This window comes from Parasteatoda tepidariorum, chromosome 4 (genome assembly GCF_982258835.1).
Source record: "Parasteatoda tepidariorum strain Cologne lab strain chromosome 4, Ptep-v5.0, whole genome shotgun sequence".
Classification (NCBI taxonomy): domain Eukaryota; kingdom Metazoa; phylum Arthropoda; class Arachnida; order Araneae; family Theridiidae; genus Parasteatoda; species Parasteatoda tepidariorum.
The window spans coordinates 104,987,017-105,004,046 of record NC_141758.1 but is presented as its reverse complement, the minus strand read 5'-3'; the positions used below and the strand labels follow the sequence as shown (position 1 = coordinate 105,004,046).

The following is a 17,030-nucleotide window of genomic DNA, read 5'->3' as shown; positions in this document are numbered from 1 at the left end:
GGAAAAAATGGTTAAATAACTATTTATTAATGGTTATTTTACCATATTTAATCAAAACAGTCAAATAACCATAAATTAAATGATGCGCAAACTGTTTAAGTTTGAGAAAAACTGTTCATTAACTGCTTTCACCTAATACGGTTAAACAATCAGAATTTTATCGCACCAACTAGAACCACCTAATGAAGCTACTTAGTTTTTTGCAACTGCGTACATATTATAGTCGAACGGGCTAATCTGTCAATCTCATGACTGGCAGAACTGAAGTTCGAGTCCTAGTGTTGACGCCACAATATTTCCTCCATTCTTTTCAACTCATGGAGAATTTCCAATATCCGGCACTCTCCAATTCCCATTACCTTACGAAAATCCGAGCTCATATGTCTAGTGAAATAAGAATTTTTTTTTTTTTTTTACGTTTCTGAAAAATGGTTGCAAATGGTTAAAAAACCGTATAGTTGTATGCATGGCTCTATAACCATACTTTTTGTAAAAGGTTTAAAAACCATAAAGGAAAAAAAAATGTTCTTTACCGTAAACTTTATGGTTAATCGGATGGACAAATAGCTGCTCTTTATTTTACCACAATTTTAGAATGAAAATTTTAACAATGTGGCTCAATGGAAAAATCAAAATGTGTGGTAATTTTTACGGAAACGCTTTGGTAATGATGGTTTGGTTTGGTTTTGGTAAAATTAACAATAAAATGTGATTTCATAATAAGTGATAAAGCTTGGTCGATGTGCTAAAATGGTAAATTTTATAATGATACCTCATAATATAAATAAACAATGGTACGAATACCCTTGCCTTGGCTATATTTACTTTTCAATTATGTATTTTTTACTAAATGTCTGATAATAATAATTGTAATTTGGAAAACTACAATTTCCATTAAACTACTACCATAAGAACGTTAAAACTACCATATGTATGATTTAAATATCGCATATTTTGGTTTTATGAACTAAAATTATGATGTGTTTTCGTTACCTAAAATGTTATTAACATACAGTACGAAAATTTTGCCACAATTCTTTTTTTCTGTGTGGATAAACGGCTCTGAATAATATTCATTTCATTTTTTGGAGTTATTAACTTAACCCAAAAAACAGGATAATTTTTGGGATTAACAATTTGACAGAATCAAATTAACCCGTTCAGTTATTCAGGTAAAAATATCACAAAAACTTATAATTGTTAGTCTGATGGCAATTCGATTCCACAATTACCAATAGTGATCAATAAGTCAATCATTAACGAGATTCAAATGTTGGTCAACATTGTGTGTTGGAATTGACTGGATGTTGCTTCATGTATTGATGTATTGTATTGTATATCATAGTGTTTGTAGGTTGTGTACTCTTAATATATATATATTTCCATCGCGTATCCCCGTCATATATATATATATATATATATATATATATATATATATATATATATATATATATATATATATATATATATATATATATATATATATATATATATATATATATATATATATATGACGGGGATACGCGATGGAAATAGAGATGAACTAAAAGATGATTAGTAGAAACGCCTCCAAGACTACCCATGTGATCAAACTGGTTTTTATGTCTGTCATCTGACTTTCCTCAATAGTGATTTGACAGATTTCAGTAGCGTTGATGATAGTGGGACTCTGAATGTGAATTATTTTTTTACTATAATTTTTATAAGGGTATTATAACTAAAAAAAGAGTGGTCGTTATGAACATCTTATGTTTGTATGGAACTACCCCTATATGTTCAATTTGAGTCCCGTTTTGTGATCATGCGAGTTGAAATAATGATCTTTATGTTTTTCAGAAGTTTCGTGTGATGACCAAGAATTTCGTCTCGTCCGTTACTTGATGTCCAATTATGATTCTGCAGTCCGTCCGTCCTTATCGGTCGCTCAACCGGTTGCAGTTGCCTTTCGAATGTCTCTCCTGGCATTGCTCACACTTGTAAGAATATTTACTTTCTATTATTTCGCTCTCATTACTTTGCCATTCTTATTGTTATTATCCTTTTTTCTTTGTTGAAAAATCAAGTTATTCTTAATAATATAAACAGCTTTGATGGATAAAAAAGCTCTTAGATAAACATACAATACTATATACAATACTACATACAATACTATACACATACAATACTGCATACAATACTATATACAATACTACATACAATACTATATACGTACAATACTATATATATACAATACTATATACATACAATACTATATACATGCAATACTATATACAATATTATATACATACAATACTATATACAGTTAACTCGCGTTATAACGACCCCAACGGAACTGCCCCAATCTGGTCGTTATATCAAATGGTCGCTATATCAAAATGAGCAAATTTCCTTTGAAAATCGGTCACATAATGGCTTTAAACGTCATAATGCATGCATATACTATATGTGGTATACATGTTATAAACCAAAAAAGGATAGGATGCATACATTACTAAAACATAATGACATTTTAACAATTGAATTACAACTGTTAACAATTAAGAATTTTATTTTAAAGTACAGATTAAAAAACATAGTATGACAAAAAAAAATCTAGTTTCTAATGAATTAATTTTTTGATGTACATAATTTGCGGTATATATCACGAATTTTTTTTTTTATGTACATAATTTACAGTATTATAAAGAAGAGTAAACCGAGGAACATAAACGAGGCTTCATTAGACGAAGACATTAATTTTTTGATGTGCATTAATTTGTTGAAGTTACATGTTAAGAGGACTTAACATATGTGTGCTTGTTCAAGGTCAACCATTCAACCCCACTTTCCAATAAGAAGTTAGAAAAGAGCGATGTTCAAATTCAGAGAGGGTCGTTATATTAGGAGTTGATCTTTTTTACGGTCGTTATAGCAAGAGTAAAATAACGTTATCTTTTATGGATGTGAATTGGGACTCCTTCACAGGGTCGTTATATCATGTTGGTCGTTCTATCACAGGGTCGTTATAACACGAGTCGACTGTATATACAATACTATATATATACAATACTATATACATACAATACTATATACATACAATACTATATACATACAATACTATATACATACAATACTATATACATACAATACTATATACATACAATACTATATACATACAATACTATATACAAGGCATCATTCCATTCAGATCCTCATTATTTGAAAGTTTTATACAATCATTTAATGAAAACTTACACAGGTTACATTTTGCCGAATACTTACAATTACACAATACTTTTGACATTACAATTACAGAATACTTTTTGCATTTCAATTACACAATACTTTTCGCATCACAATTACAGAATACTTTTTGTATTATAAATACAGAATTTCTTACACTTTACAGAATATTTTTTGTATTACAATTATAAAATACTTACAGTTTACAGAATACTTTTAGTACTACAATTATAAAATGTTTACAGTTTACAGAATACTTTTTGCAATACCTTCACGACTACACAATACTTTTAGCAGAATGTGTGCAACCTATCATAAGTCTTATACTTTACAGAATATTTTTTGTATTACAATTATAAAATACTTACAGTTTACAGAATACTTTTAGTACTACAATTATAAAATGTTTACAGTTTACAGAATACTTTTTGCAATACCTTCACGACTACACAATACTTTTAGCAGAATGTGTGCAACCTATCATAAGTCTTATACTTTACAGAATATTTTTTGTATTACAATTATAAAATACTTACAGTTTACAGAATACTTTTAGTACTACAATTATAAAATGTTTACAGTTTACAGAATACTTTTTGCAATACCTTCACGACTACACAATACTTTTAGCAGAATGTGTGCAACCTATCATAAGTCTTACACTTTACAGAATATTTTTTGTATTACAATTATAAAATACTTACAGTTTACAGAATACTTTTAGTACTACAATTATAAAATGTTTACAGTTTACAGAATACTTTTTGCAATACCTTCACGACTACACAATACTTTTAGCAGAATGTGTGCAACCTATCATAAGTCTTATACTTTACAGAATACTTTTTGTATTACAATTATAAAATACTTACAGTTTACAGAATACTTTTAGTACTACAATTATAAAATGTTTACAGTTTACAGAATACTTTTTGCAATACCTTCACGACTACACAATACTTTTAGCAGAATGTGTGCAACCTATCATAAGTCTTATACTTTACAGAATACTTTTTGTATTACAATTATAAAATACTTACAGTTTACAGAATACTTTTAGTACTACAATTATAAAATGTTTACAGTTTACAGAATACTTTTTGCAATACCTTCACGACTACACAATACTTTTAGCAGAATGTGTGCAACCTATCATAAGTCTTATACTTTACAGAATACTTTTTGTATTACAATTATAAAATGCTTACAGTTTACAGAATACCTTTAGTACTACAATTACAAAATGTTTACAGAATACTTTTTGCAATACCTTCACGACTACACAATACTTTTAGCAGGATGTGTGCAACCTACCATAAAAGTTTTGCTCATATATAAGCAAAATATTGATCCTCAGTTCAGAAATAAAGATTTTTTTAATGTTTAAATGTCTTTCTCATAACCGATAACTTTTCGTAATTTCATACTCTAGTTTATAGTAAAAATTGTTCCAGAAATATAATATTCTAAAACAATTTTTTTCAAGAATGTCAACAGAATTTTAAAACTGACTGTCTCAGTTTGTTCTTAAAGTCATTTCTTAAAATAGATTTTCTTATTTTTATGATTAAATGTAGGATTATTGTTGCCCTTAAAATATTTATTTTATTCGGTTAATCAATATTTTTTTATTGTTTAAATTAAAAAATTATACAATATATATAAATATTATTATAATTTATACTTTTTCATAATTTAAAACGATAAAATTTTTATAATTTGTTTAGAAATAATTTGATAAAAAAATATTTTTTTATAAAATTGTCTATTCACTAAACTAAAACATTTTTCAGAACATATATAAATACACATTAATAATATTATTTGCAATATATTGAGTTGTACAGAATTATTATTTCTTGAAAATGTTTCAAACATTAATTAACAGTATCAAACCAAAACAAAACAAAAAAATAATCACAACAACGCAAAATATCAGAGCAAAGCATCATGGAAATATTGACTATAAAAAAGAAAGCAAAACATTTTCCAATTATCCGAGTCACTTTACTTTATTGTAAAATAAATGAATGTTAAATATTGTTAAGTATTAAATCTTCGAAACAAAAAAAAACATTTTTGAGAATATAAATGTGTTTTAAATAACAGTTGCTAAAAAACTAACTATAATCTGAATTTTCACTGCTTAAAACGCATTCATATTTTCTGTTATTTGTTTCAAAATATTCAGAATGTTTAAGTTGAACTTAAACTAAGATAAGTTCGTACCCATCTATTTATCTCGAAAAGAAAACAAATTCCCATCCTATACCACTTAGAAAACCATAAAACGAACAAACCATTTCTTTTATGGTTTTTTAAGTGGCCTTGCTCAATTACCGCGTGGTACCGGAAGAGATTTACGCAGAAACTATTGAAGAACGTTTAATCACCAAATAAAGGTATTTAAAGTATTTTTTAATAAAGCGAACTGCCGAACATAATGATCTGAAATATTTTTTCTTCTTCTCCAGTTTATTCAAATTGGAAGTTAAATTGTTTTAGCTATTTTATTTCAATCATGATAGACGTAAAATTGAAATTCGATGCTTTACTAAGCATTTATTTCGCACCGTTTTAATAAAATTTATGGTTAAGAAAAATTCAAAGAGCGAGAGATTTCAGTTAACGCATTATGGATGATTTCTGATGCATTTTGGTATATTTTAAGTTGAAAATTGGTGAGCTAATTACACAAAAAAAATTGTTAGGAAAGGCTCATTAGAATAGGCTCATTCATAAATCCCAATCGTTTGGCAAATTATTTAATTGTTCTTCTCGTAAGTAAGACTAAATTAAACCGTTTTTAGAACACATGAATTTTTCTTCGACCAATAAATTTAAAAAAAATAAGCTTTACCATTTACAACAGCTTTAGTCTAATTTGAGAAATAAAAAAATTTATTGACTAAAAGTATAATTTTATCTATAAAAGATTTATTCTCATTTGCAGTCGTTTAAAGCAAAACAAGACTCAATTTTACAGTTATGAAGGAAACTTTAAAGATTCGTGCTTTAAATTCGTATCGCCACCTTACCTTCTCGCCATTATTTTTTTAAAAAGAGTTATGCTAGATTAAATTGTGAAAAGCTTGTTTTGATTTGTTAAAAGTTTCATTTCAATTTCCCTAGAATTTATTTCCATTTTCAGAGGGAAAAAATTTGGGAAAGGTCTGCTTTAATTTATTTGTGAAATATTTTATTTTATTTTAGTGAGGTATATTTTAATTTTTAAAAAACTTATTTTTATTTGACAAATGATTGTTTTATAGCGCCATATACTGAGAACTTTTACAATTTGGTAGTGTGGCACGGTTCGGTTTACATCAAGTGAAGCAGTAGCTCATTTTTTTAGTTGCACAGTTGCAAGTTTTTAAAAATGTGCTACACGAGAAAATATTGAGATTGGCATCCCAAACAAAATTACACAAATTTTCAAAATCTGAAATGTACTAGGAAATTATTTATCTCACGTGACTATCTTTAAAACTTTTCTGCATTTTATAAAAAAATGAACCATTTCAAACACAGTTAAAAAATTCCGGATCAAATTACGGTATAAAGTACCGGCACTTTGAGAGTATCATTCGTAAAATCCATTTTTACCCGTAAAATAGTTATATTACTATAATAGTAATAAAACTATGTAGTAATATATTAATTAGAGCAATACAATGACTTTATGGTAATTACTAGTGAAAAAATTCCGGTGTATCATATTCTTTAACATGTTCTGGTAAAAATGGATTTTACGGTAAAAAGTATCGGCACGTTCCTCTACATGTTCCGGTAAAAATGGATATTATGGTCAAAAGTACCGGCCCCCTGTGTGCCGGTGCTTTTTACCAGAATTTTTTTACAGTGTTCATAGTGTGTACATCTCTTATCGTTGACCTTACCTTGGGAAGTTTTCGTAGATTCCCTGAAAAAATAAATTAAACTTTGGTGAACGTAAATAGTATATACCATTATAGGTATTTCTATTGTAATAAACGGCACTGTTTTGTTAAAAAGACATAAAAAAGCAATTAGCATGTGTTGTTATAAACTGTACAAATGCATTGACAATTATAAAACAAATTCTTTAAATATTCATAATAAAAAATGATGTTGTTGTAGCAGACAGACATTACTATGTTTATACGTTACCTATTGTACTTTATACACGTCATACTCCAGCTTATTGCATTATAATATATTGCAAAGTTTATAGTAAAAATTATGTATTTTTTATGGGAATTCAGAAATGTTTTGAAGTATTACATTTTATGAATGTTTTATATTCATAAAATTTAACTGTTGCCCCAATTTTATTGAGAGAAAGATTTCTTTCTTGTAAAAAAAATGTGTTTTATGTCATTTTTAATATAATTGGTTACTTGCCAATAAAATCTAGCGTTTGAGAGGGGTTTTCATGTGGAATTCTGACAAATATCCAGAAAATGATAGATATTTATATAAAAATAAAAATGCAAAAAAATAACAAAGGCATGTAATGGCCTTTATGTAGATCTTCATTTCAACTATAAATAAAAAAAACTAGGTATTTAATTTTTTAGTAATTAGTCACCTTTAAATATATACTTTTCGCATCTTTTTTGATTTTCACATTTTTATTTTTTTTTTATTATTTTATTCACATTTAAATGTTTTATCATTTTCAGCTTTAAATGTTTTATCATTTTCAGCTTTAAATGTTTTATGTTCATTTCAAACTTCTATTTAATGAAGTCGGAAATTTCGTACATCATCGGATAAAGAATTCTATGATAAATAACTGTTAAAAAATAAAAAGAAGATACTAAAGACTGTGGCACAGAAATTTTCAATTCATTATTTAAAAAGCTCAAAACAAATTTTCAAAAAGGCAAAAATCAAATCATAAAAAATTTTCATTTTCTTTCTCCTTTTTAATACCTGTTTAAAGTACCTATTGTAAATATTGAAAAAGACTAACATCTCAGAATAATAATTTTTCATTTGTTTCCATTTTAACAGCTCTCAACAAATATTAAAAAACCCAATGTTACGTCGCAATAATTTTTATTTGTTTTCAATTAAAACACACAATCTTTTTCAGTTTCCGATCAAAATGAATATTTAAAAAGGCCAACATCCTATCATAATAATTTTTCATTTTTTCCCCATTTAAAATGCACTATTTTTCTCAGTTTCCATTTAAAACGCTCAATACAAATACTCAAAAAGACAAACATAACATCGTAGTATAACTCAAACCACTAATTTCAAAAAAGCTAAGATCTCAGCAAAATAATTTCTTATTTGTTTCCCTTTTAAGCGCTCAATACAAACATTCAAAACGACAAACATCATATCAAAATAATATTTATTTTGTTTCTATTTGAAACACATTATCTTTCTCAGTTTCCATTTAAAACGCTCAATACAAATATTCAAAAAGACAAACATAACAGCGTAGTATATCTCAAATCACTAATTTCAAAAAAGCTAAGATCTCAGCATAATAATTTCTTATTTGTTTCCATTTTAAGCGCTTAATACAAACATTCAAAACGACAAACATCATATCAAAATAATATTTATTTTGTTTCTATTTGAAACACATTATCTTTCTCAGTTTCCATTTAAAACGCTCAATACAAATATTCAAAAAGACAAACATAACAGCGTAGTATATCTCAAATCACTAATTTCAAAAAAGCTAAGATCTCAGCATAATAATTTCTTATTTGTTTCCATTTTAAGCACTTAATACAAACATTCAAAACGACAAACATCATATCAAAATAATATTTATTTTGTTTCTATTTGAAACACATTATCTTTCTCAGTTTCCATTTAAAACGCTCAATACAAATATTCAAAAAGACAAACATAACAGCGTAGTATAACTCAAACCACTAATTTATAATTCTCTTTTACCCACAAAGTTAATTTTTTTAACAAAAAAAAAAAAAAACTATAAACAGCTGAAGTTTGCAGTTCCCGATAATTAACCGTTTCTGGAAGAGTACGATATAAAAATAAACAAGTTAATACGTAATTTAAAATATTCTATACCACGTCCTTATGTGTCGAACAATCTGTTCTTGCCAATCAATAATCTCCCCTTTTCTAAGTTAAAATGGAGTGTGAGCTAATATCTTATTTGACAGCTTTCAAAAATCCTATCTTCTGTGACACTTCATATTAAGATTATGGAAAAAATATGAAAAATTGTTGGAAGTTTTTTTTTTGTGATTTTAATTTAATGATGTAAGTATGAGGAACTTGCTGATTTATTCAATGTGGGAAACGTTTATAATTGTAATTACTTGATACGTTTAATATATATTGTTAGAATCGTTGTAAAAATATATTCGTTAAGTCGCAAGTTTATATTTAAGGGAGTAAAAAAAACTCTGTCAAAATCTGGCAAATTATTATCCAAAATCTATGATTGCAAATGTGACGTTGATATAATCAAAACCAGTTAATTAGCGGATTGATACAGAAAAACGTTTTTAATAATTGTCTTTCAAATGGCGATGAATTTGGTTATGACTTTCTTATTTGCGGTTGAACATGATAATAATTCCCAGGTAGTTTCCTTTTTAATTTTGATGTATTTATGAATAATAAACCAGAATCTATGTTTTAGTGATATTTTTTTTTAAAAAATTTATTATAATTGTCTCACTTGTATAAGATTTTATTACACCAAAGGCCCGTGCTTATGTTTTGATCGGCATTCTGCAAATATAAATTATAGATTGTAAATTCAAAGCATTATGTGTAGTGCACAGAAAAAAAACTTTGATTTAATGATTGCATTTGCACGTATTATGATATAATCTTAATGATTCGAGGGATCATTAAGATTATATCATAATAAATCATTAAGATTAATCATTAAGATTATATCATATACGTATCATAATGATTCGAGGGATGTGCTAAAATATTTCATTTATAAGATCCCTCACAAAATTGTATCTTTTCTGAATAAACTTGCCTTTTTTCATATCTTATAAGCAAACTAAAGTAAAGCATTCCTGCAACAGCAAGTTGAGAGCAAGGGGGTCCTGAAGGTAAAGGGTCCACAATTTCATAACTAACGGCATGATTGTGGCAATGAGGACGGCATTGCTCACAGGCGACTTTTATTTCCCCGAAACGCTGGTACGCCATCCATCTCAAGCTAGATGGGCTTCAAGATGCCATTTAGGATTGAATTCAGTGCCTTTAACTTCTGATTTGATTTTGGATTTTCTCATTCAGAATGACGCAATTAAGGATGAAGAAAAATGTGTGTACCTTATAATTGAAAATATTTTTTGACACTGTTTAAATAAATATTTAAAAGCAGTAAAAAATTAGAAAAATATAATTGTTTACTTCAAAATTATATTAAGATAAGCGATTTTCAAATTGTGTTCGAAATTTTTGATCATTTTAAATGGTCCCAGATGTATTGAAAATAACGCAGAGGATGAAGATAACATTAAAAAACCCAAAATTTCGACAGCTCTTTTAGTTATTGAGTTTCTATTTCCAGATACCGGCTAACGTTTATATTTTTATAACTTAGAATTAAAATTCGCTAGGAAATGGTTCCGATTATTCAGAAAAAATATGTATTGGTGTCAGATTTCATAACTTAAAACTGTATCATATTTGAAGTTCGATTCTTAGAACAATTAGGATTGATCTTTATATACGTGAAAATTCAACCATTAGATCACGAACCATCCAAGTGTTCTATTTTTATTTCGCACACTGTATATATCAGATATAATTTTATAAACTATATATATTTTATTTAGGATGAGCGACAGGGTGTGCTTTCCAGCAGCTGCAGAATAATTCAGGTAAAGTTTTTATTCCTTTCTCATGAAATGCAATTTTGTTCCAAACTGTGACTGTAACATTTGTGATAAAATATGTATAGTTCAAAAAATAGCTCCTGTGAAAGTTGGTTTGATTTATCATAGGTGAATAATATATGATGCGAAAACAGAACGAGCATCAATTTTTGATTTGACAGAACAAAGGGATTGAGTCTACTTTAGTTTTTCTTTGATTCCAACCAGAATAGCCCAGAACGGACATTTTTTTTAAAAAAACAATTCAACTACTTTTGAATTATTGAAGCATGGTTCGCATACAAAAATTTATGTACTCTAGATATTTAACTTTACATTTCAGTAAAGCTTTCAAAATACACGAATTTCAGAACAAAATATTTGGGACATCCGCGAACTTTTTGAAGTCTAAATAAAGAAACAAATAAAATATTATTGAAAAAAGAAGTGAAAGCATCCATTGTAAAGGAAAACACTTATATTATAAAATCTTCAAATTTTACGAATATTCAAGAAAAAATTACAAAAAAAAAAAAAAAATTAAGAGACACTAATTTTGTTTTTAATAATCTCAACATATTTTGTTTCGGCAGCATTGTTACTTTCCCCTCACTGTAAGAAAATCCAGATCAAATTACGATATAAAGGGGCCCCACTTTAGGTGTATCAATTGTAAAATCCATTTTTACCGTCAAATATTGCACAGTAAAAATAGATTTTTTGGTAAGTACTTTTCACCGTAATTTTATCCAAAATTCTTTACATTGTAGATTCTAAAAAAATTCATAAACCATTTTGTAACAGTTATTGTTTTAAAATAGGACAAATATTAAAACAATTGCATTTGCATAGATTACTCCCCATAAATCTTTAGAAAATACGTTGATTTATTCGATTAAATTTTGGTGCATCCGTTTCTTTAAAATGTTGCATGTTGAAAACACAGACTTCATACTCAAAACTTTCGGAGGTAAATGATGAAAAGGATGTTTGTAAGCGAAGAATATTTTTCTTTCAAATTTAATAATAATAAGTATTCAAATGTGTGGGTTAAATTTAATGGGTTCGAATTCCTCCGTAACCTTTATATTAACTTTATACTATTTTTCCCTAATTTGAGCGGTCAGTTCTTGTAGTCAACTCAAAAGCCTGCTTATGTATGTGTGAAAATTAAAACAAACATTTTTGAAATAATTAAAACATACATTTTTGAAAATTTATTTCTCGATAAATATCCAAATTTCTAAACATTAATTTTCAGAATTAAAATTATTTTCAAATTGCAATTTTCGAAATTTTATAAATAATAATTTATTTTCAAAACTAATTTTAAATTAGAAATCTTCCAGAATTTATAATTTTGCTATCCCGTTTTTCCCCATTATTATCATTGAATGTGGTAGGTACTTTATTTACGTCGCACTAGAGCTGCCCACTGGGCTATTGGCGACGGTCTGGGAAACATCTCTGAGGATGATCCGAAGACATGCCATCGCAATTTTGATCCTCTGCAGAGTGGATGGCTCCCAAGCTTTGGTAGCCCGACGACCTCCGCGCGAAATTGAGCACTTTACGATAGAACAGTTTAACGAGGACCTATACCGCGCACCCTTGGTCTTTACGCTGGCTGATCAAGGTGGTCACCCACCCGCTTACTGACTGCAGCCAGTAATGCTTGACTTTGGTATTCTACTTGGAACAGTGTCTTTACGATTAGTCCACTGCGGGATATCATTAAATGAAAAAAAATTAAAAAGCCACTAAAAAAACTACTTTTTTTTAAAAGATTGAATCTTTAAACATTGCTAATAATTGATTTCAGATTCTTCTTTCTCCCCACAGTTTTAAGAATCTGTAAAGAGAATCCCCTAAAATAAAAAAAAAAGTGTGTGTTATTCTAGAGGCTCTTCATTTTGTTCTTGTATTAATAAATTGAGTAATAACGAGATTTATAAGCTAAATGATAATAGGTTTGATAAACTTTAAAATAGTAGGATTGATATATGAATAATAATAGGATTGATAGATTAATTAATAAGATTATTGATTAACTAAATAACAATACGGATGCTAAATTAATAATAAGAGGATTGATAAACTAAATAAAAATATTTTTGATAAGTTAAGTTAAAGGGATGCTAAAACAATTAATAATATAATAGATAACATAAATGATTAGAAGATTAAAGACTTATATAATAACAGGATTAATAAACTAAGCAACAAAATCAATAAACGCAATGAAAATAGGCTTAATTTACTGTATAATTACATAAATTATTAACAGATAAAAATAGGACTGATATTCTGCTTAATAATATTATATTGATAAACATCACAGGGTGTCTATAAAAGAACTCCGGGGTTTTGAGGCAAAATATTTTAATGAAATAAAAAACATACATACATGTTTTATACATGACTGAAAAGCTTACATTTTCAAGTTTTTTTTTAACACTTAGTAAAGTTCTATATGGGGTTAGTGGCACGGCAGACGTCTGAACGGTGCTCTACCTCTTCCCATGTCCTGGCGAGCATGTCTGGGGGGACGGTTGCCACACAATTCGTTCCCTGAGATGTTGAACATCACGAATTTTCTCTGCATGCACAAGATTCTTGATATGCCCCCAGAAGAAAAAATCCAACGGAGTCAGATCAGGGCTCCTTGGAGGCCATGGAATAGGTCCCTCCCTTCCGATCCACCTGTTGCCGAGCCAAACGTTCAATGCCTCACGCACACGTAAACTGAAGTCCCAATTAGTATGAGTAAAACTTTTTGAGCTACTCTTTTCAGAGAAATCGACTAAATTTTGCTATCTTTTATAGTTAGTGAGATATGAATTTTTAAAACCCCGGAGTTCTTTTATAGACACCCTGTATAATAATAGCTGGTCTGGTAAACTAAATAAAAAAATTTCACAAAATGTTCCACGGAAAGTGTTCGAAGTTTTTAAAAAAAAAATTATTTGGTTTTCATTTTCTGAGAAGAAAGGCAGCACAACTTTGGTTTGGGAGCCACAGTTTAGAAATCCGTAATATGTTTAGAAAAATGCTTTGCAATTACAGTAAAAAATTAATTATTTAAAAGTAATTACATTATTAAGGCATCATTCTGCGTGTAAAAATTCAAATTTGATAATAACATCAACTTTGTGAATTAAGTTACTATAGTAGACCTTCGATTTTCCGAATTGCTCTGTTAACCAAAGTCAATTCCGAAGTCTAACATTTTTATGTGCACATAAAACTTTTATAATAATATAATAACATAGATAATATATAATAAGTTTAATAATATACTTTCTAAACTCAGTATGCTTTCAAAAAATATTTATAACATTATTTCAGAGAATATATTATTTTGTGTAAGTGACAAATATTAGTTCTTTAATGAAGTTCTTTTTTTTTTCAATTTCAATATTATTCTGTTTAAACTCCTCAATATATAATGTTTTTTTTAAATTTTTTTTAGGGAATTATTATAAAGAATTGACCTTTTTCTTTCATAAACATCGTGTTAAAACTAGAATTAAAATTATGCAAAGCACTAGTGTTTTAAAAATTACTTTAATCCTTTTCTCTGAAGATGAAAAAACAATGTTGACTCGATAATCCAAATAATTCAATCCCAATTAATTCAAATAATCAAGGTTTTTCATGTACTGACAATAGATAGATGAATTGAATGATAAATATTCTTTATATGTTTTTAGAAATGGAATGATGTTCACCTTAGGTGGAATTCGTCCGATTTTGGAGGAGTGACAACGGTTCGTATCCCTGCATCACAAATCTGGCGACCGGATATCATTTTGCGTAACAAGTAGGTACGACTCAGCTTCTTATCACAACTCCGTCACTTCCGGTCACGTGAATCACTCTCGAACTTCAAAATTACACACATTATTTCTTTTTTTCATTCATTTAAAAAGAAAAAAAATTATACCATTTTTCCTGTTTAAATTAATATTGATAAATTAATAATAATGAATTAATAATGATAAAATAAAAATGATAAAATAATAATAATAAAATAATAGTCCTTAATAACATAATTATTCAGTTTCGCAACAAACTATTTTCTAAATCGTTCCTTTAACTTTTTAATGCTTAGATGATTGCAGGGATTTTTTTTTCATACATGAGCTTTTTTAAAATAATATTCCAGATATTTTGAGTGAAAAAAAATGCAATTAATTTTTTTCTATTTTATTTTTTTTAAAATTTGCATTTAAAAAAATCCAAGACCCACTGAAGAGTTTTTTTTTATTTATAGCAGATTTTGAAATTATTTATGCATTTAGTTTTGCTGATAAGAAGCAGTTTAATTTGAAATACTATTCCAAGCGAATGGTTTTAGTTAGTTTCAAGTAATTACATTTATATAAATAATTGGTTGCAATAAATTGTTTATCTCAATTTTGGTGAAAGTAATTATTTTAATGATATATTTTAAAAGTTAAAACCTAACTTAAAAGAAGCTTATTCCTGTTTAAAAGTAAAATTAATAACATAATATTTGTTAATACATACAAAACCAATAAATAAGTAATATATTTTGAAATGAAATATTTTGAAAAAGAAATGTTTTTAAACTAAAAAGAAAAATTTACGAAAATCCCATTAATGTAAAACAAAATATCTAGTACATTGACATTCGTATTTGAATCTTGTCTATCAATTTATTGAATTCATATTTCCCAATTCGGATACTAATACTTTAATCCAATTAGTACAGGTCGTTTTCCAGTTAATCAGAAACTGAATCTTCCTGCCTTTATTAAAAGACTTCGTTTTCTTTTTTAGTTTAAGTTTATAATATCAGTTCATTTGTAAGTTTTTGAGCTTGTTAGTTATTGATTTTATATGATATTCGAGCAATTTATGTTATACAATTACGTTGACAGAAGAAAATTTATCTCAATTACTGAGGTCCAATTTATTGAGTTTAAAGTTCTGTAATTTTACTTCCAACATAAAAATAAACGAAGCAATCTTTCATAAAATATTTCTATTTTTCTAAAATACATTTTAAGACGAAATTGCTGTAAATAAAATAAACACATTAAACTCAAGTTCTTTTTATGCATAAATATAATTTTTCTTAAATTATAAAAATAAAGAGTGTTATGTTTCATTTATCCACCATATTTCAAAACATTCTCTCTCTTTCTATTATATTCTCTTACTACTCTCTTAAAAATTCCGAATCAGATTATTGTAAAAAATACAGGCATTACCGTAAAACTCATTTCTACCAGAACACGTTACGGAGCAAAAATTCTGACATATCGTAATTTTTATAGCAATAATTATCGTAAAATTACTGAATCACTCTAATTAGATAAATATTACTGTGAAAATTACGGTGTAATATTTTGTGGTAAAAATAAAATTTACGTTAAAATGTATTTTACGGATGATGGACTCAAAGTGTCGGTATTTTACACCATTATTTGATACGGAATTTTTCACAGTGTATTCTCCATGATATGAAACAAAAACGTAATATCTTACGAATAAAACAAACACATTAAACTCAGGAACTTTTTATAATTGGAAAAGTTTTCTTAATTTTGGAAACCAGAATTTCTGATAAACCATAACAAAACAGTATAAACTGAAAAATCACCAAATGAATGTTTTAAATACCATATGTTTTGGTTTCATTTATCAGAATTTTTTTGGTACGAGAAACGTTTTTACCATTCAATGCTGTAATTTTACCAGATTTCTTTTCTCCGTGCAAGATTATTAGCTTTAAGGTTACGCGAAATAATTTTAAAAAAATATTTAAAGGATAATTATCATTATAATACTTACTGTAGATGACCTATAATTATTCTACTATGATTATAATACAAAAGACATTTAGGATAAATAACTATGATTATTATGCAAAATATATTTAGGATAAGGATTTATGATTATTTTATAAAAAATATTTAGGATAAAGGACTGTGATTATTTTAAGAAAGATAT

General features: G+C 27.4%; 1 protein-coding gene across 1 annotated transcript in view; it reads left to right on the top strand.

Annotated features, from left to right (window-relative positions):
* The window catches only part of LOC107448921 (neuronal acetylcholine receptor subunit alpha-10), a 222,155-nt gene that overhangs the window by 171,563 nt on the left and 33,562 nt on the right, over positions 1-17,030 (top strand). The window contains exons 4-6 of the mRNA XM_016064298.4: positions 1,837-1,976; positions 11,010-11,054; positions 14,762-14,871. Coding sequence (XP_015919784.1) covers positions 1,837-1,976; positions 11,010-11,054; positions 14,762-14,871 — 295 coding nt within the window. The remainder of the gene's footprint in view (positions 1-1,836; positions 1,977-11,009; positions 11,055-14,761; positions 14,872-17,030) is intronic.